The sequence below is a fragment of the Nelusetta ayraudi genome, unplaced genomic scaffold, assembly GCF_046127955.1.
Source record: "Nelusetta ayraudi isolate G7.1 ecotype Tasmania unplaced genomic scaffold, CSIRO-AGI_Nayr_v1 ptg000082l, whole genome shotgun sequence".
Lineage (NCBI taxonomy): Eukaryota > Metazoa > Chordata > Actinopteri > Tetraodontiformes > Monacanthidae > Nelusetta > Nelusetta ayraudi.
In genome coordinates, this window is record NW_027466132.1 from 1227759 (window position 1) to 1250252 (window position 22494).

Below are 22494 nucleotides of genomic sequence, written 5' to 3' on the forward strand. Positions count from 1 at the left end.
GCCTCGGCCCAGTTCTATTGTGTCCACCCTGCTGGCCTTGATGGACGGCCTGGACAGTCGCGGGGAGATAGTGGTCATTGGTGCTACAAACAGACTCGACTCTATCGACCCGGCACTCAGGAGGCCCGGACGCTTTGACCGGGAGTTTCTGTTTAACCTGCCCGACAAGAAGGTGAGTTCGACCGACCGCCGCGTCAATAATATCGCCTCCGTCAGGAAACACCGCGCAAGTTGTTGTGTACGTGGCGCATGCGTTGACCACCAGTGAAGATCAGAAAATATAAAGTCTGCAGACGCACTGTGAGATCTCTGAGGATTCTCTTGAGTTTGGCTGAGGAACAGTGGAGGAAGAAGGAAAAGTGTTAGTGACTGTTCTGCCCTTGCTGTTTAATCTTTTTGGCCAGAAAGTCAGTGGAAATGTAAGCCTTTAGATTCCCAAAGGTTTTTGCAAGTCAATTTTTAATTTCTCTATAATTTGTAATTCAAATTCAAGTTTTTGACATTTTTGGTTCAAGTCCAATACGACGCAATTGTTTTTCTCTACCTCATTTCTTAGCTGGTTCAAATCTTGAGTAGGGTTCAAGTGTTGAGTATCAGCAGACATGAAATACTTTTAAAGCGGTTTCCCCAGCTGGTAGAAACTGAGTTTTGTCTCATGAATGGAGGAGAGCTACATGATGAAAGATGTTGAAATCTGTTGCCCCTACTTCACCGAAAAGACAACTTTCCTGTCGATCCCTCCTCTAAAGTCAAGTCAGGTGAAGGCAGTGGCATAAAGTGAATGGCTCACTGTTTGCAAGTGTATGTAAACTGCTTTCTTGAGCGCGCAGGATAACCTCATACATGTCAGCATTACGCCTCTTTATACAAGATTTGTCAAAGCGATGTTGCTCAACTGATCTTCTCCGTCCTCAGGCCAGAAAGCACATTTTAGAGATTCACACACGGGACTGGAATCCCAAACTGGCTGCGCCGTTTGTCGAGGAGCTTGCAGAAAGATGTGTCGGTAAGATTTTGAAGACCTCCTGAGCTCCCGCTGCCTTTCTGAAAAAAAATAAAGAGTATATTTTCTAACCTTCCTGTCCATCTCGCTGCTCCCCGCTCGCTTCCAGGCTACTGCGGTGCTGACGTCAAAGCACTTTGCACAGAGGCGGTCCTGGTGGCGCTGCGCCGCAGGTACCCACAGATCTACAGCAGCAGCGTCAAGCTCCAGCTGGACGCCGCCTCCGTTGTCCTGCGGCCATGCGACTTCAGCAAAGCCATGAGGACAATCGTCCCAGCCTCGCAGCGGGCCCTGGCTCCGCCGGGCCGGGCCCTGTCCCCCATCCTCCGGCCCCTGCTGGCCAACTCCTTCTCTCTGGTGCTGAAAGCTCTGCTCCGAGTCTTCCCCCACGCTCAGTGTACTGACAGGGACAACACACACGGTGCGGATCTTGCTGAAGGTTTCTCTGCTTTGCAACCTTTTGCTCCTCGGTTTTATTTTTGTTTGCACGTTTTACTAGAATGAGGCTCTCGCTTCCACTTTCACCACCTCACCATCAAAGTGGTTGGTTTCACCCACACTGAACACCAGTGGTTGGGAAAACATTCTCGCCCTCTAGAGGGCAGAGGTGGTGGACGACCAGTCCGACGCTGCACCGCTAGACACGTCGATACACCTCCCACTCAGCGAGGGTGTAAACTGCGGATTAGCCTCCACGCTCTGCCTGTCGAGCCGGAGATTTCTTTCAGCCGTTGGACTCGGGTCATGACATGAGAACATGAGGGCAATAAGAGATCATCAGCCAATCATCAGTCTTTTTTTTTGTTTTTGTTTGTCTTCTGTGAGGCTTCGATGACCTGTCTTGTTTAGGATCAATTTGAACTTAACTTTTTTTTTTTTCTGTCCCCCCCACCCCTGCTAGGCGGTGACAATCAGCTGCTCGAAGAGGATTTGTACAGCGACGATGACAATGAGGAAGGTTCCGCTTCCATCTATGAAGTCCAGCTTCCGGCATCCCCAAAGAGTCAGCTCTCCTCCCCCTCTCCCTCCTCCTCCTCTTCGCACAGACCCCTCCTCCACTACTCCTCGTGAGTCCACTGTCAAACCTTTGTCTGTCCGCTGTACCGAGGGAGAAACATTCTGCTGCTGTGCCACAAATTTGTGGAATTGGCAAAGCACAGTTTTCCTATTTGGTGTTTAGTCCTTCATTTCATTCTGACGTCCAATCGTAACGTTTTGTTACACGCAGTCCTCTTTGAATATTTTTTAGATACTCTGATACTGTGTAGGACGGACGAGCAGCAAACTACCACAAAATACAATTTTCTGAACTTCAACGCTGTTAATGGTGAATATTTGAAACTGCTCTCACCGTGTTTTCCTGTGTTGTGCGGTCAGTTCGGCTCTTCAACAGCCCACAGCGTACCGGCCACGCCTCCTCCTGGCCGGCGCTCCGGGCTCGGGACTGAGCACCCACTTGGCCCCGGCCCTGCTGCACCACCTGGAGAAGCTGTCCGTCCACTGCCTGGATTTGCCGACTCTCTACTCGGTCAGTGCGAAGACGCCGGAGGAGTCCTGCGCTCAGGTAAAACGCACCGACCCACCGGCTTAACTGCCACCCGCGGCTCGACTCGGACCCCGGACTTGAACCCCGTCCGTGCCGCTCGCAGGTTTTCCGCGAGGCCCGCCGCAGCACGCCCAGCGTGGTGTTCATGCCACACGTCTCGGAGTGGTGGGAGACGGTGAGCGACACTGTGAAAAGCACCTTCCTCACCCTGCTGCAGCACGTGCCCTCCTTCAGCCCCATCCTCATCCTCGCCACCGCTGAGAATCACTACACGCAGCTGCCGGAGGAGGTAGGACACACCTGGAAGTTTTCTTTTCATTGGATTTCCTTTGAGTCCCTGACAAAGTGCGAAGAAAGTGTTAATTTAGCATTTTTAGTGGAGTATCAGGGATCAAAGTGTGCAGCAGTCAGGGTCACCTGCTCGTAGATAAAAAAAAAAAAAAAAATCTATTTTGGCGTATCGCTTATTCCTCAGCCCATTTTTCCCCCCTCCAGAAATCCCCACCATTACCTCTTTCATCCACCCGCTTGTATTTATCTTCTTTCTGAGAAAGCCAAATCAGAGCCCTGCCCCCCCAGTGAGGCCGAGACTGCAGGGGTACAGGCTGCCTCGGACTGAAGGGAAAAGAGGAAGATGGAGGCAGAAAAAGGAGAAGGCTCCTCTCTAGTTAGGCGACAGAAGGATGTTAATGAGGCCCGGGGGGGTGTGTGGTTTTTTTCTTTTTGCAGCCCTGTGTCTTCACCTCAGGACACTCGCGCCGCCCCCGTATCTGCTCGCCTTTTAGGCTCTGAATAATTTTAATGGTTTTTTTTCTCTGTCTCTGTTGTTGCTGCTCTTTTGTCAAAGCCTCCAAGCCGGTCACTCGGGCAGAACGTAGACAAGTCTGCAGCGCAGGTGTAATCAAGGTCACAGCAGCAACTGAGACTTGACTGCTGCTAGAACAAGTTAACTCGCTGCGTTGTTTCAAGATCAAAAGTTGATTTTGTCAGAACTATAAAGGGGTTATTGAAAAATATTCAATATTCATGTGTTTTTGTGAACCTCGTGAAGAAACCCTGCACAATGTCTTTCCCTAATGTCTGCGCTCAGTGTTCGCAAGGCCCAGGATGTAAGACAACAGCGCACTGCAAACCATAAATTGTCTCTTTAATTATTGGTGTAATTGTATCTATGATAGTTCCAAAGAAGAGTGTCACTCCTTCTCTTGGATGATGTTGTGGGCCATGCCGTCGCTGCTGGTTAATGTCTTTACTTCTTAACACAGGTGAGAAACATTTTCCAGAGGACCTACGGTGAAGTGGTGACACTGTGTCCTCCAGGGGAAGAGGACAGGAGGAACTTCTTCTCCGATCTGCTTCTGGTCCAAGTGGCCAAAGCTCCTCCACGCCTCAGGAATGCAGGTACGTGGGTGAAGCCGGAGACACTTCCCCAGGCTTGGTGCTAGGTGGCAGTGTTGCCCGCACGAGCGAGCGGTCGGTCGGTGCCGCTCTCATCTTTGACTTGTGTGCCTTTGGGATTGCAGAGGCTGCATAATTTTCGAGTTGCTCACACACGGCTTTAAAATTAAAACAGTGTGACATCTTAACTTCCCGGACATCTCTGTTTTTCAAGCATATTAAAATCCTGGCAGCCACAATTTGCAGCCCCAGCGCCCTCCTTAAAAGCGCCTCGTCGGCCGTCCTCAGTGCTCCCCTGAGCTCTCCGCCGCCGCTCACTATTAAAGCGTCGTCCACCCGAACATCGAGGATGGAGACGGAGTCCCAGCGTGCGTCATCGAGATAGTTGTCCCCAACTTTTGCTGCTCGGTCCTCTCCTGGGGCCCCTGCCAGCCGCCTGGCTTTGGAAACTGCAATGAGAAGCCCGATCACTCTTTTCTCTACTGAGAATCAGGGAGTCAAGGTTCTCCCAGTGAGCCAAGGAGCCCGAGGTGTTGGCAGACTTTGCTCACCACACCAGTAGATGCCCTGGGCAAGGTCTTGTACCCTGGGAGAGGAGGAGAGGATCTTTGTTGCTTTGCTTTAGAACCCAGCGAGTGGTCAGCAGTTTGTCCTCACGCGGGTTCAAAACTAGCTGCACTCTTTTAATGGACTGAAAGAAAATTGTCTGCAAGTTATAATTATAGTGTTCTAGTTGTTTCTGGTTGTGTTTTTGAATTATGTAGTCATTTTGCCTGTTGTCGAGGACAAAGGAAGATTATTTTATTTTCTTTTACCCTGGATCCTTTTCGCTTCCCTTGTGTTGTTTTTTTTTAATGCAAGTGTAATCCATTGCACCTCTACTTGTTCATCCTTGCTTGACGTGGGTCGCACTCTCCTTGCAGGAAGGTGCAGAGAGCTCCTGCCGGTGGCAGAGGCCCCGGGCCCCAGAGTCCTGTCAGCGGAGGAACAGCGCCGCCTGGCTGAGCAGGAGGAGAACACACTACGGGAGCTGCGGCTCTTTCTCAGGGACGTGACCAAGCGGTTGGCCACCGACAAACGTTTCAACATCTTCAGCAAGCCGGTCGACATCGAGGAGGTGTGAAAGGACGTCGGAGCCAGGAACCCCTGCGCCAGGCTTCCTAGTTTGTTGCTATCGGCTAATTGAGCTCCTTCGCCTCTCAGGTGTCGGACTACCTGGAGGTCATCCGGCAGCCGATGGACCTGTCCACTGTCATGACCAAGATCGACACCCACCAGTACCTGACGGTGAAGGACTTCCTCGTGGACATCGACCTCATCTGCAATAACGCTTTGGAATACAATCCCGACAAGGATCCTGGAGGTGAGTGGGAGGAGTTGAGTGAAGAAACTGATGCACTCACAAGGTAGCATTTGAAACGGCTGCATCTCAAAGCTAAACTCTTGAGCTTTTTGCAGTGGCATAAGCCAGTCCGCTGAGACCTGTAAATATGCCAAAATGTTTGCAGATTTGCCCATGGTGTCTTAAACAAATGTTGGCATTTTTGTTGGCTGCCATCGTATCAGCGACTCGTCGGTGACTCACGGAAAGGAGGAACCAGGGCAACAGATTTTATAGATCGAGCGCCGGCAGCCTCCGCTGAAAATAGCGTTTCCGCGTCGCGCGCCTTGTTTCGAGCCCGCAAAAGGTTGCATAGGCATAAAAATTTAATTGTGTCGTGCAATTTCAACCGATTCCCTCCTGTTTCGCCTCCCTGCCTGTGAGCCACGTGTAAAAAGTGAGCGGAGGCTTCTGTAATTACTGTGGGGAAACGGTGGTGGTGGTGGTGGTGGTGGGGGGGGGGACAAGCAGACACAACAACAAAACTGGCCGTTATTTGCAATAGCTTAAATATAAATTGGAATAGGCCCTCTTGTTTGTTTCCCCGGTGGGAGTTTTTTTTTTTTTGTTTTTTTTTCATGGACAAGGACAAGCACACACAGGCATCAACAAATAACCGGAAAATATGGAGTGAAAGGCTGTTGAAAGCTTGTCGCAGGAAAAAAAGACTTTAAAATAAACAATCCATGTCAATACTGTAAGATTAATACTGTAAGTTTGCCATCCGTTACGCGGATCTCACTCTTTAAACATTTGCTTTGCGTGGCAAGTACACACACACACACACACACACACACACACACACACACACACACACACACACACACACGTCTGAAAAAGTAATGTTGGGCATATTGTCAGCCTGCCAAAAACGGAATAAATCTTATCTCCGTCTTTCCACAGGCGAGGGTCCGGGGTCATTTGTTGAAATACAGGGACTACAAATGATACACTAAAGGCAGTTGGGGGTTTGGGGAGGGGAAAAAATGCAATTAGGCTGTTTAATAAAGAAGACTAACGAATCCTCTTTGCCTGCTTCACCCAGTGTTTGGCCCAGGGAATATGGTTCCAAGCCCCGGCCAATTATGTTGCAGCAAAAACCTCCACAGTACTTTACAAAGTGATGGGAAAGAAGCTCATTATCTCTCAGTGGTCTCCTCTTCCTCTGTGTCCTTCATACTTTTCTTTAACCGCCTCCTCCTTTCCTCCGCCGAGCGCTATCGAGTTGATGTCCTTTTTCGCCCCCCCCTCCTCCCTCACCAGAAAAGCAAAACCTCTCCACCATGCTTAATAATTACTTTGTTATGTTCTAAATGCTAATACATTGGCGCCCGGTCGTGTTGCTCGGCGTCACAGACGCTTCCTTCCTTCCTGCCTCCCTTCTGCTCGGAGCGAATGGAGATAACAACCTTGCCGGGGGGGGGGGGAGACTGAACCAGTGTGCCGCTGTCACTTCCAAATTGGAGGGTGAGACAGGAGCCCCGCAGGGTTCTGATGAGCTCGTGGCCTTTGACACCCAACACTGACGGGGGTGTTCTTTCCTCTTTTTTTTTTTTTTTTGCTATTAAAAAAAATGCACATTCGCACTCACTCACTGTCACTTCCCAAAGTGAAAGTGTACAAATCCTTTACACACACACACACACACACACACACACACACACACACACACACACACACACACACACACACACACACACACACACACACACACCTCTCTCTCTCTCGCACGCACGCAAATTGCCTGTTTGATAATTAAGCCACCCATCCTCCAATTAGACAGCGGAAGCTGGCAGATTGTGACCCTCTGCCTCTCTGTGCCTAAACTGTTCTTCCTCCGCCTGCCATAATGAGACACTCTGTTTACAGCCGCTCTGCTTTCAGCCTCCATTTTTTTTTCCTCTTCCTTTTTCTTTTTCCTTCCAGCTCACGAGAACGCAGGTGAGAGGTGGTTGTAATGACGCCCTGTCAAAGTGAGGGGAAATGGAGGCATTTAAGATGTAAATATGTCAGGAGGAGAACATGCGTTCAAAAAAAATACATAAATAAAAAAATTCAAATGGAAAGTGGCTTTCGCACATCGGAGCACAAATACTAAAGTCTTAAAAGGGTGAAGTGGTGTGTGTCAAGCTTAAGTGGATGAGTGAGTCCTACAGAAATGAATGCCATCTTCCTCTTTTTGAGAAACTGAGAGAAAATGCATCAATCGCACGTTCTCAGACAGGCGAAGACGGCGCACCTGTTATTGACTTTTAGCAATTACAAAGCAGGGATGGAGGAAGGGAGGGAGAGCGGCATCGACCTGGCGGCTAGATGATACGTGGTTTTGATTTAAAAAAAATAAAAAGTTAAAAGGTTGAAATAAAACCCACTGGCCTCCTTTGATTGGCTGATTTGTTTTGCAGCACTGAAAGACACGCGTGCATGTTTAAAAAAAAAACAAAAAACAACAGCATTAGTTTCATGTCTTTTTGTCATCTTTTTCCGTCTCCGCCTCTCTCAGACAAGGTGATCAGGCACCGTGCTAGCAGTTTAAAGGACACAGCCCACGCCATATTTGCCTCAGAGCTGGACCCCGAGTTTGGTCGCATGTGTGACGAGATCAAGGAGTCATGGAGGAAGAGAGGTGAGGAAAAAGTCAAGTGATCGCAAGTGCTGGAGAGAAAGCTGCAAATGCCAGCAGCAAACTTAAACATTTACCAAACAGATATATATATATATATATTGTACATGTTGAATATGAGGAGCGCCATCACAGCACCGCTGATATTTCATGCTGCGTATTCATTTTGTTTATTGCCTCGAGCGTTCTTATTTACACATGCACATTTTCATCTCAGATTTTTTTTGACTCTTTAATGATGCGTCGAGGCACACAGCACCATCTCATGGAGGGGTCGAACAACTACGGAGCGTCCATCTGTTTAGAAACTCGCCGTAATATTTTATGTGGCCCGGCGCTGAACAGCTTTTTTTCAACCCCCGCTCGTAAAATTCTCAGGAATTGATGTAAAAAAAAAAAATAAAATAAAAATCTACTCAACAGCCAGAATTGATGATAGCGTTTGGTATCGATTAAAAAAAAGAAGCAATTCCCATTCCTTTCCTTTCAAAAATCTCAACTTTGATCTCTACAAGTGGGAGAGCAGAGTTTTGGAAGTAGCCCGGTAATGATGAAGCCTTTATAGGTGCACAGCCGAACATAAACATTAAATAAAAAAGACTCGACAGCACCTTCTGTGTCGGCCGTCTGCCCGGCGCTCTGGGTCTGTTCGCTCAGCAAACAGCCTCGAGCGATGTGGAGTTGATTCAGCGTAAATCTAAATGATGTTTGCCCACATAGAAAAACAACCGTGTGGTGCCGTCGAGTGATGGAGCTCAGCTTTTAACTACCCAGCCTGTGATTACCTGCACATATATAGGGCTGATCTGTCGCCCCCCAGGGGCTGTTATTACATTTTTAATACCAGAGATTTCAGTGTAATATTGAAATCACTATGCGTGTAGCTGTTTTCTGAAAGTCATTATTCTTCTCACTAGGTCCACATTAATAAAAGACTTTTCAGGTGAAGTGATCAGATGCCCCACAGCTTTCGTTTCCAACTCTTCCGCTATTCTATTTTTATTGCACCTGGAAAAGCAAGATTGTGCAGTTTGGACCTGCTTGTTGCATCGCGTTTGCGTCAAACTGACGGCGCCTCTGTACCTCAGACCTCCTGCCGCCCGCGCAGCCGACACCAGCCGTGAGTGCCACAGCGACCAGGAGGAGCCATCCTGCCGGAGAGGAGCCGGCCAAGACCAGGGTGCAGGGAGAGGCCGCCGTCAAACCCGGCAACAGCAGTGAGTAGCGCACACAAACGCAGCCGCATGCACTACCAGTCAGAAGTTTGGACAAACCTCATGCAATTATTTATCTTTATACAACTTTCTACACTGCAGATAGATACTGAAGACATCAAATATATGAGCAAGATATATGTAATTATGCAGCAAAGAAAAACACATATATCACTGATGTATTTAATATAGTAAATAATAACAAAAATGAACAGGTTCTTTATTGGAATATATTCCTATACAGTCCTGAAAATGCGCCATGGCAAATAAAACTCAAAGCTGCTGCAAACTTTGGCTCCCTCTGCTCTGATTGTATCTATATGATGCAGCAGCAGCAGTGACAGCCACCCGCTGACGCATTCTCATACATTTATTTATTTATTTTGGCCAAGTCGTCCTCGGAGAAGCTGGCGGCGCACTCAGCGGCCTCATTATCGAAGCCGCTCTCCCCCGTCGCCGCCGCGACTGACGGCCGCCGTGCAATTACCCGGCCACCTGTGGCAAAAGCGGCTGGTGCCTTTCGGCCGGTGGGAGGGGCAAATCTGGGTAGGGGGACGGTAGAGAGGGGGTTGCCACACTAATGAGGCCGTTACCTGAACGCATCAGAGGTAAAAGTGTGTTTTTTGCCAGCGTTCTGGGAAGTTGCTCTCTGGAAGGACTGACATTCATTAGAAGGTGTTGAGAAAGTGGGAAAAGTTTGGGTGGTTTTGGCCGTATAGAGGAGCATCCTTTGGCAAGAGCAGATAAGCCCGGGTAATTACTGTGGTCTGTTTGTTGTTGGAGCAAAGTCTCTCACTTTTTTATTTTTATTTTGATTATTGTTTTTATTTTAAAGAAATGTGCATTTATGTAGTGCGGCCACCCAACACAAGGTGGTGCTTTGCCCCCATGGGAGCTACAGCTACCTGCTGTGCGGTTCCAGAGAGGGAGAGGCCGGTTCAGTCTTCTGTCGGACCGCCAGAACCAGCGTCCAGCGGAGGTCTGAATCTGGAGCTGCTTTTGGCTCTCCCTCTGCTAAAGGCAAGGCAGATTTATAGCACATCACATACACAAGGCAACTCAATGTGCTTTACACCATTAAAAGTTCAACATTTTAAAAGCATTTAAAAAAACAACAACACAGTCTTTAAAGACAAAATGCAGAGAAAAAAAGACAGATTAAAATGCAAAAATAGAGCAGTAATAAAGGAGAATAGAAGTAAAAGGAAAATAATAAAATATGATTAAGATGGAACAAAAGCACTCAGGAGAGTCTTTAACCTGCATTTAAAAACATTCACACTTGGGCCTGACGTCCCTTCTGTTGGCAGCTCACTGCATTTGTGCACCGCAAATGCCGCTATGCCATGTTTAGTTCGAAAGTAAACCGACTCAAGCAGTCAATGAAAATTGTTTGATGACGCTGGTAATAAGCGCCGGTAAATGATGTCATTTCCACTCACCAAATTACGTTTCAGGGTGAACTAATGAAGCCTCAGGCAGGATCCAGTCATATTTCACTCGTGCGTGTTTTCGGTTAATGGGCGGAGACGGCGCACTTCATCACAGACTCCCTAAACACACACACACACACACACACACACACACACACACACACACCGCCGCATCAGTGGGGAGTTGGTATAACATCCTCTGCATGTTTACATTATTGATTGATTTTAAGCTTGTTAAATCTTGTAATTCTTTGAATTCAAAACCAGACACAGTGATTCAAATTCAGGTTTAATTCTACATTCTAATGCGTCTTCTGGAGGCCTGCAGAATGTCACAGATGCAGACCAGCGATGTTAGAGACTCTGCAGAGAGTTGTTATCAGCCTCACCAGAGGCTTAATTAATTAATTGGCCCCAATCGGGTGATTAATTTGCGACTCTGGCGGCAGGTTCTCACCTGGAGCTCCTCAGCAAGGCGGCCGTTTAGGCTGATTGATCGAACTCTGTCTGCAGGTGAGGAATAATGTGCGGTGGCGCTGATCTCTGCAGTTATTGAAAAAATATCTCATCGGTGCGTTTTTCACCCAGTGCTGCCGGGTCAGCTCGGACTTACTGCTTCATCCCTTTTTTTTTTTCTCACCTCAGAAGGTCCAAAGACATTTAAGTTGAGGTTATCCAATGCCATTAGGTCCTGGAAGAAGCCGGTCTGAGCCTGTTTGCTGACTGAGGCTCTGCAGGGTTGTTTCTTTTCTGAGCTACAGCCCTTTGTGTGCTTTTATGTTGTTGTTTTTTTGTGTGCTAGCTGGAGAAAAAAAAAAAAAAGCATGTTGGACACCATGTGGTCACGATTCCTTTGCCGCTCGCTCCGAAACTTTTCCTTTTTAACTTTGGTCAAGTTTGCGACATGGTCAAATGTTGCAGAATCTCCTAAATCACATCAGCTGAAGTAACAATAGTATTGTTAATACTGGTGCTGCTGATGCTGATACTTATCAAGCTACTTCCGGGATGCTGGGTTGTGAACCATCTTGACTTATGTGCTCTGAGCGTTATAAACAATGGCTAATTAAGCCTGGCGAAGCAGGCAGAGCGCCGGGCGTATAAATGCTGAGTCTGAGCCATCGCCCAGAGAAGAGGAGGCGACTTTTTATTTATTTTATTTTTTTTGGATCGTTGTGCCGCAGAGCGTGAAATGAATGCAAATGAAAAAAAGAAAAAAAAAAATCAACACCGACGCCTCCTGCCTCCATTTATTATTGCCTTAATTTATTGTTCTCGGGTTCAGATGAGTTGATCTCGCCGTTTTTATTTTCTGTCTTCAGAGATTGGAGTGATAAAATGTTCGGTGGCAGTTCCTTTTCAGAGGCGCTTTGTGTGTGCACAGAAAACCATATGCATGTGAATTAATGCACGCACCACGCCATTCTGTCTGGCAGCAGAAGTGACCCCCAGCGTGGCACAGCCAGTCGGCCAACACGAACTGCGCCGCTCGAAGTCAGGAAGGGGCGGGCGTTTAATGGCCTTGACAGCTACAATTATTATTATTTATTTATTTTTTTAAAAAAAGGCCCAATTATGATTTGACAGAGTGTAAACTGTGGAACAGAAGAACAGGGGCAGCAGGGTTGGCATGTGAAAGGCCGGCGGCGGATGTTTGTTGCTTTTCCCTCGACGTCGAGGCTTCGTAACGACGAGCATCATGTCGTGACGAAGCCCCCGCCGTCACCATCGCCATCGCCATTGCCATTGCCATCGCCGCCGCCACGCGGCTTGTTAACCCAGCAGAAGGACCGCGAGCCGTCGGGTCTGTCAAAACAAGCTATCAGGCGCTTTGGCGGCTATTCTGGTGTAAAAGTGTGTTTTGCGCGCGGTGACTCGGAGGCAAAGACGTACGATGTGGATTCAGTCATAAAGACGTGTCACATCTCCTTTAATGGAAAGTCTGACCTTGAACTCTCCGAGGCATTGAGCTCTTGTCACTGCAGTTTGGACGTCCGGGATTGTAGTCCTTTGAGTCTGAGTGAGTTTGCGCAGGCTGCTGGCGTGGAGACGTTGGGGGGAAAAAACACTTCAAGTCCTTGTTTTTAGAAGCAATAGATTATTGTCCCTTTTGAAAAATATATTATGTAAAAAAACCCCAACAATTTCTTAAAACTGAGGGAAAGTTTATTTTAATGAACAAGCACATCAGTACGTGTAAATAAACCAGATTGTAGCCTAGAGGCTAATAACCTTGTGTTTTCCCACAGCAGGTTGATGTTACACCGCTTGTGAAGGTAGTGCAGAAAAAAATAACTTAATTAAAAAAAAAAAAGAAGAACATGAACAAACTGTTCAAAGTGTGGCCCTGTGATGAACTGGCTGACTTGTCCTGGGTGTCACCCTGCCTTCGCCCATGGCAGCTGGCAGAGGCCCCAGCAGACCCCGGTGACCCTGAGCTCAGGAAGAAGCGGGTATTGGAAATGGATGGATGGATGGATGTTTAAAGTGACCACGCATATAAAAAGTGCAGTTATAATTGCCGTATTGCACCATCGTACACGATAATGCGGCAGCTCGGTGACCTTAACGCAGGCGAGGCTGAAGCCTCACTTCACAGGGGGGAGGTTGGCTGTTCCATACAGTGCTGCCTTTTTGATGGAAGGGAGTAAAAGTGATTCTCCTGAATGGAATCTCACAGTCGCGGCAGCTCTTGTGTCCCCGGGATCAGGCCAGTAGTTGGTCTGCATTGGATGAAATCTGCAGACGGATCAACATAGGTGAAATGACAGAAAAACATTTAATACTCCACATGAACTGAAACACTGTTGGTGCGCGGAAGGTTTTTTTTAATGCAGTATTTCCAAGGCTTTTCTCTTATTGTGGACTGCGGCCCAGACCTCCCGCACTCGCCCACCCTAATAAATTTTTTTTGATGTATTCCAATTTGCCGACAAGCCAGGCAAAGTCTCCAGCATAACTTTAGTCACAAGGTGATAATTATACCCGTGCCCCTTATTCGCATCGAAGGACATTCATAGAAAAACAGTTTATAGTAAATGTGTTTCTGCCATTGCAACTCCATCATAAATGGAAGCGACTGGCGCACCAGCTGAGATCCGCCGTGAGGTTTTTGTCTTGGCCCTGACACTGTGAAGTCTGCAGTCCCAGCGGAGTGTTTTTCTGTGTACCGCTATTTGCCGAAGGCTGCCGTTGAAAGTTTGCCCTTCCTTTTTTTTTCCCTTTATCTATACATCTATTCCCAAATGCAATTTGAGCCATTCATGATTGAAAAAAAAAAAATCTCTAATCTAATTTCTTTATTGCATTGCGCTGTAAAAAAGAAAAGAAAAAAAAAGTTGGAAGTTATTGGAAAAGTTTCAAAATGTGATTATAGGATACGGCTGGGAGAGACTGGATGTTCCAGATCTTGTTTCTCAGATCCGTTTTTTCTTTCTTTCTTTTAAAATGGAAAGTTGTTGCCCACTGGATTACTCTAAATGTTGTAAAAAAAAAAAAAGAAATTATATGCTTCTCTTTTAGGCAATAAATACTTCCTCTTTCAGGCAGCGTACGTGCCAGTAGTACTACCAGACAACTGTAGAACATTTTAATGAAGTAGAAATTCCTCCTCCCATTATCAAAAGACGAACCACCTGCTTCCCTGAAAATGGATTGAGTGCAGTAAACGTTTCAAACCTGTCGCACCCTGTAAAAGAAGCGCTGATAAGCTCCGACCTCCGATAACCCCAGAATTATTTTCCTTAATATGCCTCGGAATGAACGACGCCTCGGAATGAACTGCAACAACCGTCTCCGATCTTCAAAATAGCAATCAATGCCTTTCAGTCGTTGGGAAAAGACGAATGATTACAAGACTTTGCAGACGAGCGAGCACAGCTGGAAAAGGTGGTGAGGTAGCAGATGTTTCTTTTAGCGCACCGCTGAGTGCCAGATAGATGTCAGGAGCCAATGTGTCAACATTTGGGCGGCCATAGATGAAATCCTCTGCCATGTGCCGTGTCTCTAGGCATGTAGAACATGACAGCGTCTCTGTTGTGTTTTTTTTCCCCCGTATATTAGCATAACATTTGCTGAGTGAATAGAGTTTGGGGCTCTTTCTTTCACGCAGAAGGAGAAACGGTGGTCAGGTGGATATATATGTCAAATGATTTTGTCGCCGTGCTGGTGGAAGATACTAAATGTTTTGGTCAAGAAGCAGCAGTTATGAACAGTTTTTTGACCGTGTTATTTAAGTTCCTGTTGCCATGAGAGGTTTTTTTCTCTTTTCCTTTGGATGTGCTTATAAGTTCGCCAGTACTTTAGAACATCGGTCGTACAAGTTGAAGGAATGCTCCGTCAACCGGCTCGACGTTTGAGAGTACATTACCGAAGTTTTGATGTGATTCCAGCGACCGTCCGACGTCAGTTTGGTTTGTCAGAGGTCTAGACGTTCGCCATCTCGCCTCTGTAAAATTCGACACAAGCGAAAAAATAACAGCCGCTTTTTCGCTCCACGGAAATGCTGCCGATATGAAAGGTTCCATCGACTTCAAGAGTTTTTTTTTTAAAAAGCAAATTATTAGCCTTGCCAATCCGCTCCCTCTGTGTAAGGACCTTAAAACTCAGCAGCTGTTTTAGAGGAATATTAACTGCTTTTGTGTGTCTTGCTCGTATGTTTAAGCAGTTTAATGAAACTCCCTTCAGAATTCAGAAAACAAACTTGATTAATCCCAGAGGGGGCAATTATGGTTCCATAGTTGCCAACCCTATAGAATAGTCAGTACGTCGTCAGCGGAGAAGGACATACAAAGGGTAAGCATTAAAAAAAAAAAAAAATGTGTAAGGCTGAGTGGATAAATGGTGGAGAGAAAAAAAATCCCATTTTGTTTAGAGAGGCTGCCCTGCATTGACCTTAATTACTGAAGGAATAACAGACTTGGAATAATGGACGAGTCCATGGTCAATGTGGTTAATAATAACCAATAATAGTCCTTTCAGCCAGCAGATACAAGAAAAACTAGGCGAGAGCCCAATGCTGGAAAACACCCATGCCCTCCCCGGGCGCGCACAAAAAGAACAAAATTTAAAAAAAAAAATCCAAACCAGAAAGTACACTTTGTATTTATCTCCAAGGCGGACAGTTTAGTCACACAGTCTGTCAACAAATTCAGCCATTTATGCACTGCGTTTTCAGTGGAGGACACTGCTGCGTGTATGCACAGAGCCAGTCAGGTCAAGTACAAGCCCACACACGTAACAAAATAGTCCATGAGGAAAATATAATAAAGGACATTGGAAGTTTTACTTGATGCACGGCTTCTATTGTTGACCTGCTTTCACACCTGAGCAGCAACAAGGGCAGAAAGTTGTCATGTGCACACGCGTACAGTACGGACGAGTTTACCTCCAATTTAGTCAACTGAAAACACTTAAAGGAGTACTCCCAAATTCATATGTTAACATTGCGGAGCTTGATGTTGACGTCCCCAGGAAGCAGACTTTGGTCTCCAGGTTCCCCCTCAAACCTAACAAACATCTAGTGCTCTCAGTGCTACACATTCACGATGCTGCATAGCTCTGCTTTTTTTCTTTTCTTTTTTTTTCCTCTCCATTTCTTTCGCCGAACCTCGTCACCCCCTCTGGGGGAAAGCCTCAAATTCATGTTTGAACCAAAGCGACGAGCAGCAGCGCGGCGATGAAAAGTGGAAGTAAAATGCTTGTTCTTCACGCCGTCTTTTACAAAATCCCCCTGCTGACTCGCCTAAGTTTATGCTTTTCTTGCTCTCATCTTCAAAAAACACTTCTGCCTCGTATAGAAATTTGCGTTGGGAAAAGGCGTTTACGTATTTTCCTGTTGTGGTGTTCTTATTGTTGTATTTGTTGTTGGAAAGGTGACTTTTCAAGTTTTTCTATGTGCACATTATTGAGGTTAAATTCCAGTGTGTAATATTTGCCTTGATTTATGATTTTTGTGTTGGTAAAAGCTTAATTTACTGCCCATAAATGCATGAATAAGTCTATAATCACAGTACAATCTAAGTACTTCCTATTATTTAGTATTTTCCTACACTTAGAACAGTTGTCATACATATATAAGAATTGTTAGTTGGCTGCCATCTTGCACCGCCATATTTCTAAGGAAGCCTAGTGTGGACAATCCAGCTACCTGATGGTGCGTTTTGTAATTGGGGGGGAACGCTCGCGTCTTCTAATACACCAATGAGGAAAAGGAGGTGGACGAGGTATCCTGGTTTTGGTGCACAGGCCACCGTAGCTCACTGGCATGCTCAGGAGGGGGAGGGGGAGTGAAAAGTGCTGCAATCTAAAATGTAACCACTTGATGTCTCTATTTCTTCTTCAAACTCTCTAAATATTACACACTTTAACTTGCCTTTAAACTTGAAGATTGATTCCACTCCACATCTTTGTGTCGCTGCAACAGATCACCACTTCAAGAGGAAGATCCGCCGGCGGTCCTCGTGGGGGCGGGGCATCATCCGCAAGAAGAAGGCCAACAAGAAGGGAGCCGAAGGGGAGGTGGAGGCAGAGGGCGAGGAAGAGGAGGAGCCCGAGGCTGAAATGGAGGTCACGGGCCCCAGCGACTCGTGCCTGACGCTGGACGAGGAGGAGTCGTCTTGTGACACGGTGGGCCCCCAGACCAACGGCCACGCCCCCTCCACCGAGGAGGAGAGCTCAAACGAGACCCCGGCGGTCACCGTCACCACCACCCGGTCGGAGGAAGTGCCGGCGGCGTGCGAGGAGGAGCCCGGAGTCGCCGAAGAGGACGGGGATGCGGCCGAAGATGATGAGAAACGCAGCCCGTCGCACGCCGCCGCCGGCGACGGCCCTCACGCGGCAGAGCCGGGGGACAGGGACAACCACAGCGAAACATCGCTGCCGTCGCCCCCTCCTGGCCACTCAGAAGTAGGCCCGGTGGAGGCGTCCAGGGCCGCCTGCGTGAACGGAAACGAGTCGATGGACAGCATGGACAGCCTCAGGACGGGCCACGGCGAGGACACCCAGCAGCGCCCCCCGGAGGCGGACGAGCACAAGGAGAAGCACTCGGGCGAGCCGTCTCAGGAGCGCCACCTCCAGGACGGGAGGGCAGCAGTGGCAGAAAAGATACTAGATCAAGATGAAGGTGGGGCGTAAAACTTTATTTTCTTCCCATTCCCCCCCCCTGCTCTTAAAGGCAAATTGCAGACAACAAGCTGCAGCGCTCTGGTTTAATGTCACTCCAATTGACGCTCGCACTCTGCTGTTGGCTTTGATCCCCCTCATTTCACTTACAAGCCATCTGATCCCTGCAGAAAAGCAATTTAGCGTGTTAACAAAAAACGAGCACTCTGCTAGTCACGTTCTTAATCATTATCATCAGTTGCTTTTTTCTTCTTTTTTTTTTTTTTTGATTTTCATCCAGCTCTCCTGATTTGCGCGGAGCGCGCACACACACACACACACACACACACACACACACACACACGCACGCACGCACGCACGCACGCACACACACACACACACACACAGTCCTTCATTAAGATGACACGCGCCATAAAGATTAGAGAACGACCGTCCCCCTGCTATCGTTGAAATGTCCTTAAACTCCAGAGAGATGTGATAATTATCTGCCACATTATTCTCTCCTCTGCGCCGGTCTAATGTGACCGCTCTCCTTTTGGGAGGAGTGTTTGACTCTGACGAGAGTTAATAACTTCAGGACGACTCCGGAGGTTCAGAGTTGGCAGCAGCAGTATGCAGCTGAATAAAGCCGACGGCCGAACGAAAAGACAAAACAAAATGGGTTGTGATGTTGTGTTTGATTTGGCCACCAGAAGGCAGTTATTGTTTTCCACATGGTCAACCTGCTTTGCATCTATTGACTCATCAGGGAGCTCCGAAGCCAGGAAGTGCGGGGCGAGCCCGTTGGAGGAGGACCTGAAGGAAACGCCGGAAAGGCCGGAAACGCCACAACCTCCACGTCCGCCCGTCGTGGTCGACCACCAGCGACTCTTGGTAATTTAAAAACAACAACAACAAAAAAAAACCCAACAATATTTCTTGTTTCAGCCTGAACGTAGATGTGGGTTGGGGATTAATTCAAGTTACTTTCTATTCTGAGCTTTTCCAGCGTCTCCTATGTCCACAAAAAATTGTTGTCTTCCAAATCACATGCTTCTGTTACCTCATTACCTCACCGGATCATAACCCTAACCCTTTAACAATAAAGGCTGCAGACACATGTGTAAATACACTAGCAGGCAAACATTTGGAAACGCCTTCTCATGCAAAATGTTTTGTCATCTTTACAACTTTCTGCACTGCAGATAGATACTGAAGACATCAAATATATGAGCAGGATATATGTAATTATGCAGCAAGAAAAACACAACAGGTTAAAATAACTCTAAATATGCTTTTTATGAAAGGTCGATATTTTGAAGAATTGAAATATAAAACATGTTTTGAGTTATTTTACACTTTTATTGTTTCCTCCATAATTCCACGTGTGTTCATACGTAGTTTTGATGCCTTTAGTGAGAAACTGCAGTGTCAATGAAAGAAAAGACACTCAATTCATAGGGTGTGTCCAAACTTTTGACTGGTAGTCACTGAAAAACAAAACCACCTCGGATGATGACGGAGGCGGCGAGCAGCAGTTCAGCTGCTTCTTACCTCGATGGTCTCTCCCACCTCTGTGCAGCTGCAGCTGACGAGAAGCTCCGGCTAACTTTCAGCTCCTATTAGCGATGTTGCCTTGGCGTTAAGCACGAGGCCGTCACACACACAAACACACGCACACGCACACCTGCTGCAGGTTTCTCACCGTTAACTTTGTGTGAGTGTGATGGCAACTTTAATTACAGTGGCTTTGCTGCCTAACTCCATGACTAGCTTCTATGTTTAAGTAGATGCGTAAGCACACGCAGTAGCACACACACACACACACACACACACACACACACACACACACACACACACACACACACACACACACACACACACACACACTGCGCCAGGTGATGTGTGAGGGACAGGCCAATTAAAATGCCCCGCGACTCTCCACAGTGTTTTAATTAAAGACGCGAGGGGAAAAGTAAACTGGGCTCTAACGATGCTGATTGGCCTCGCGCAGCCCTCGCCGTCGTCTTCAGACGCCCGCGAGCGCGACGCCACCTTGAAGCGTCCACCCCGCCGACATGTCCGGGTTTGCCGAATTGCGTTTGACAAGCCGAGTGGAGACGAGTCGAGTAACCGCGGGCTTTTGCCGACTCCTTCCAGGACCTCCTGGACCTGGTGGTGCAGAAGAGCGCCGGCTACAGCCTGGAGCAGCTGGAGAGGCTCTACGCTCTCCTGAGCCAGTGCATCTACCAGCGCCGCCGAGAGTACGACAAGAGCCAACTGCTGGAGGTAAGACACGGCTCCTGCAGTCGTCGGGTAATAAGGTCACTAATCAGTCAATAAGAAAAAAAAAAAAAAAAAAAAAAGAGAGAGAAAAATATTTCCTGAGCTCTTTGTCTCTTTCCTCTAAGCAGGTAGGCACGCCGAGTCTTTTCAGAGGAAACACGGCACACTCAGCCATTTTATTTATTTTAAGCAAACTTTTCCAAGTTCGAATCCACTTGATGTTTTAGCCGAACTCGACAAAAGCATCTGAACGCTTTTCACCGAACATTTGCTGAGCCACACGACTCACTTCAGAGTCGGGCCAAGTTTCCTCCGTCTCTCCGGGTGTTGATATCGATCCTCAAGCACATCGTCAATCGGCCGCTCTGCCTTTCGATCCTAAAAGGATTGACTGATACGCACGCGTATGATGAGCTGGAAGTGGAAGATCTTTTTAAAAGCTGTTCAGCCTCCACGTCCAGGTTCACTGGTTAATCAAAGCATCAGTGGGCTGATGGAAACACGGCTCTAATGTCTGTGACCCAGGACGCTGTAACAGGTCGACGTGACATTATAATGCCACCGGGACCTGCTTTAACCGGCGGATGCCAAAGAGAGACTCCGACTCTCCGACTCAGACTGCTTTGTGCTGCAGGTGGGATGTCGGGACGAGCCGAGCCGAGCGACTCGATGCGTCTTGCCAAAGTCTGCGGCGATTCAATGATTCCTCCTATTGAATTGGCAAATGATAGTGAAACATTGTGGAGCCAAGCAATTTTAGGATTTGGGCGGAGGGGGGGGGGTTAAAAGGAATTCAGATTCTGTCAAGAAGTTAAATTATTTAACAGCAGCTAATTAATGAATGCACGATTGAATTTGGTCGTAGAAGATGTAAAACTTTTTCTTTTTCTACCATTTAAAAGTTTCTCATTTCAGGGTCACGCTGCTGAACTCGCATTTCAAAAAACCTGTTTTAGTGTTTCTTAATGTTGAGCAAAGTCGCCGACTCTGCTGCACCTTTATTCTACACTGATGTTCCAGTGATTTTCATGCGCTGCACACAGGAGCTCTTCCGACCAGAGCTGCAACTGATTATTTTTTTTGTCGACTCACCTATTGATTATTTTTTTCTATTAGTCGATTAGTCACGATTATCTTTATTTTCAGCACCTATTTTGGACGTCTGTTTAACCTAACTTGCTTAAATCTGTACACCCGTGTGTATTGACAGGGGCTGTAATTCACCAATTACCGCCGTAAAGCATGCGTTTACCCAAGTGAACTATCGTTGGCTCAGCTAGCTTGTTCCATGATTCTCCGGGGTGCCTGTGTTTAAGGCTAGCATGTAGCAGCCGCAGCATCATTCGGCAATTTACATTAACAATAACAATAAGACCTCGGCGCGTGCTGCCGACGTAATCGATTGCGTTGCAGCCGTTCTGCCAACATCCGTTCACATCATCCGCCCGTGCGTTACACAGCGCCGCGGCCGCACAATTTTCCACTTTCCCCCATTGTTTCACCCCCCCCCCCCGCCTCGTGTTGAGGAACATCAAAACGGCAACGTGCGGTGTCGCTCCGCGCAGATTAGCGCAGATTGATTCCAGAGCAGCGAGCCCTCGACTTCCCGAGGCGCCAGAGGCAGAACTTCTGCATGTCACAATCAGGCGGCGCGTTTCCTTCCATCATCCATCTGCGAGTTTGGTAACACATTAAAAAATGAGTACACAACTCAGAAAAAAAAAAAAAACAACAACCAGCAGCTGTGCTCCAAATTCTCTTGGCGCCCTGCAGCGTTGTCGAGAGTAACACAAACTTTTCCTGTTTTTTTTTTTTTTTTTTAACATGACATGGTGATCATCATGTGCTCAAGGCGCTTCAACGCTGCAAAGGGTTTCAATCAGAGCCGTAATGTCGCCGTGACTTCCCATCTCGCCGTGAAAGACGACGGTGTGTAATCCCCCCCCCCCCGCTCCCCCCGTTGTCGACGCCGAAATTGGAGGCGCGACTCATGGCTCTGACTCAGCCGTTTGTACACGCGCACACACGCACACCCGCGCCTGCTAACATCTCGGAGCATTAATCATGCTCCGCTACGGGCCAACATCCATCTCTCTTCCTGCGGCTCGGTTCAGATTTAGTCAGCGTCAAAAGTCCCGAGGAGGAAAAAGAAAGTGGGTGAAAAAAACGCTGCTTCATTTTACACCATTTATCACGGCGAAAGCCGCCATTTGCCGCGGGAATTATCAGAGTAACACTGAGACTGCGGCCCACGGATGCTCGACGACGCCTCCGGTTGGCTGCCGTGTTTGCGACTCATCTTGAGGTTGGCTGTACCTTTGATCACAGCCTGGAAGAAGCCTTTGAACCAAGTTGCTTTGCGTTCAGACTGCAGGCGAATCTGATTCCAATCAGATTCCTTCTCAAATCCGATTTTCAGGGCCGACTGTCCACACTGTTTTTATAGCAGGTGTCCAAATGGGATCTGGCTCTGTTCAATCGGATTTCATTTGTGACTGTTCAGACTACA

The 22494-nt window shown here is 47.4% G+C and overlaps 1 protein-coding gene across 1 annotated transcript in view; it reads left to right on the top strand.

Moving 5' to 3' along the window:
* Positions 1–22494, top strand: part of atad2b (ATPase family AAA domain containing 2B) — a 34108-nt gene that overhangs the window by 8203 nt on the left and 3411 nt on the right. The window contains exons 14-27 of the mRNA XM_076044720.1: positions 13–172; positions 916–1006; positions 1113–1424; positions 1905–2070; positions 2381–2567; positions 2653–2838; positions 3815–3950; positions 4871–5064; positions 5151–5310; positions 7832–7954; positions 9040–9168; positions 17023–17721; positions 18469–18593; positions 19860–19988. Of these exons, the coding sequence (XP_075900835.1) occupies positions 13–172; positions 916–1006; positions 1113–1424; positions 1905–2070; positions 2381–2567; positions 2653–2838; positions 3815–3950; positions 4871–5064; positions 5151–5310; positions 7832–7954; positions 9040–9168; positions 17023–17721; positions 18469–18593; positions 19860–19988 (2797 nt within the window). The remainder of the gene's footprint in view (positions 1–12; positions 173–915; positions 1007–1112; positions 1425–1904; positions 2071–2380; positions 2568–2652; positions 2839–3814; positions 3951–4870; positions 5065–5150; positions 5311–7831; positions 7955–9039; positions 9169–17022; positions 17722–18468; positions 18594–19859; positions 19989–22494) is intronic.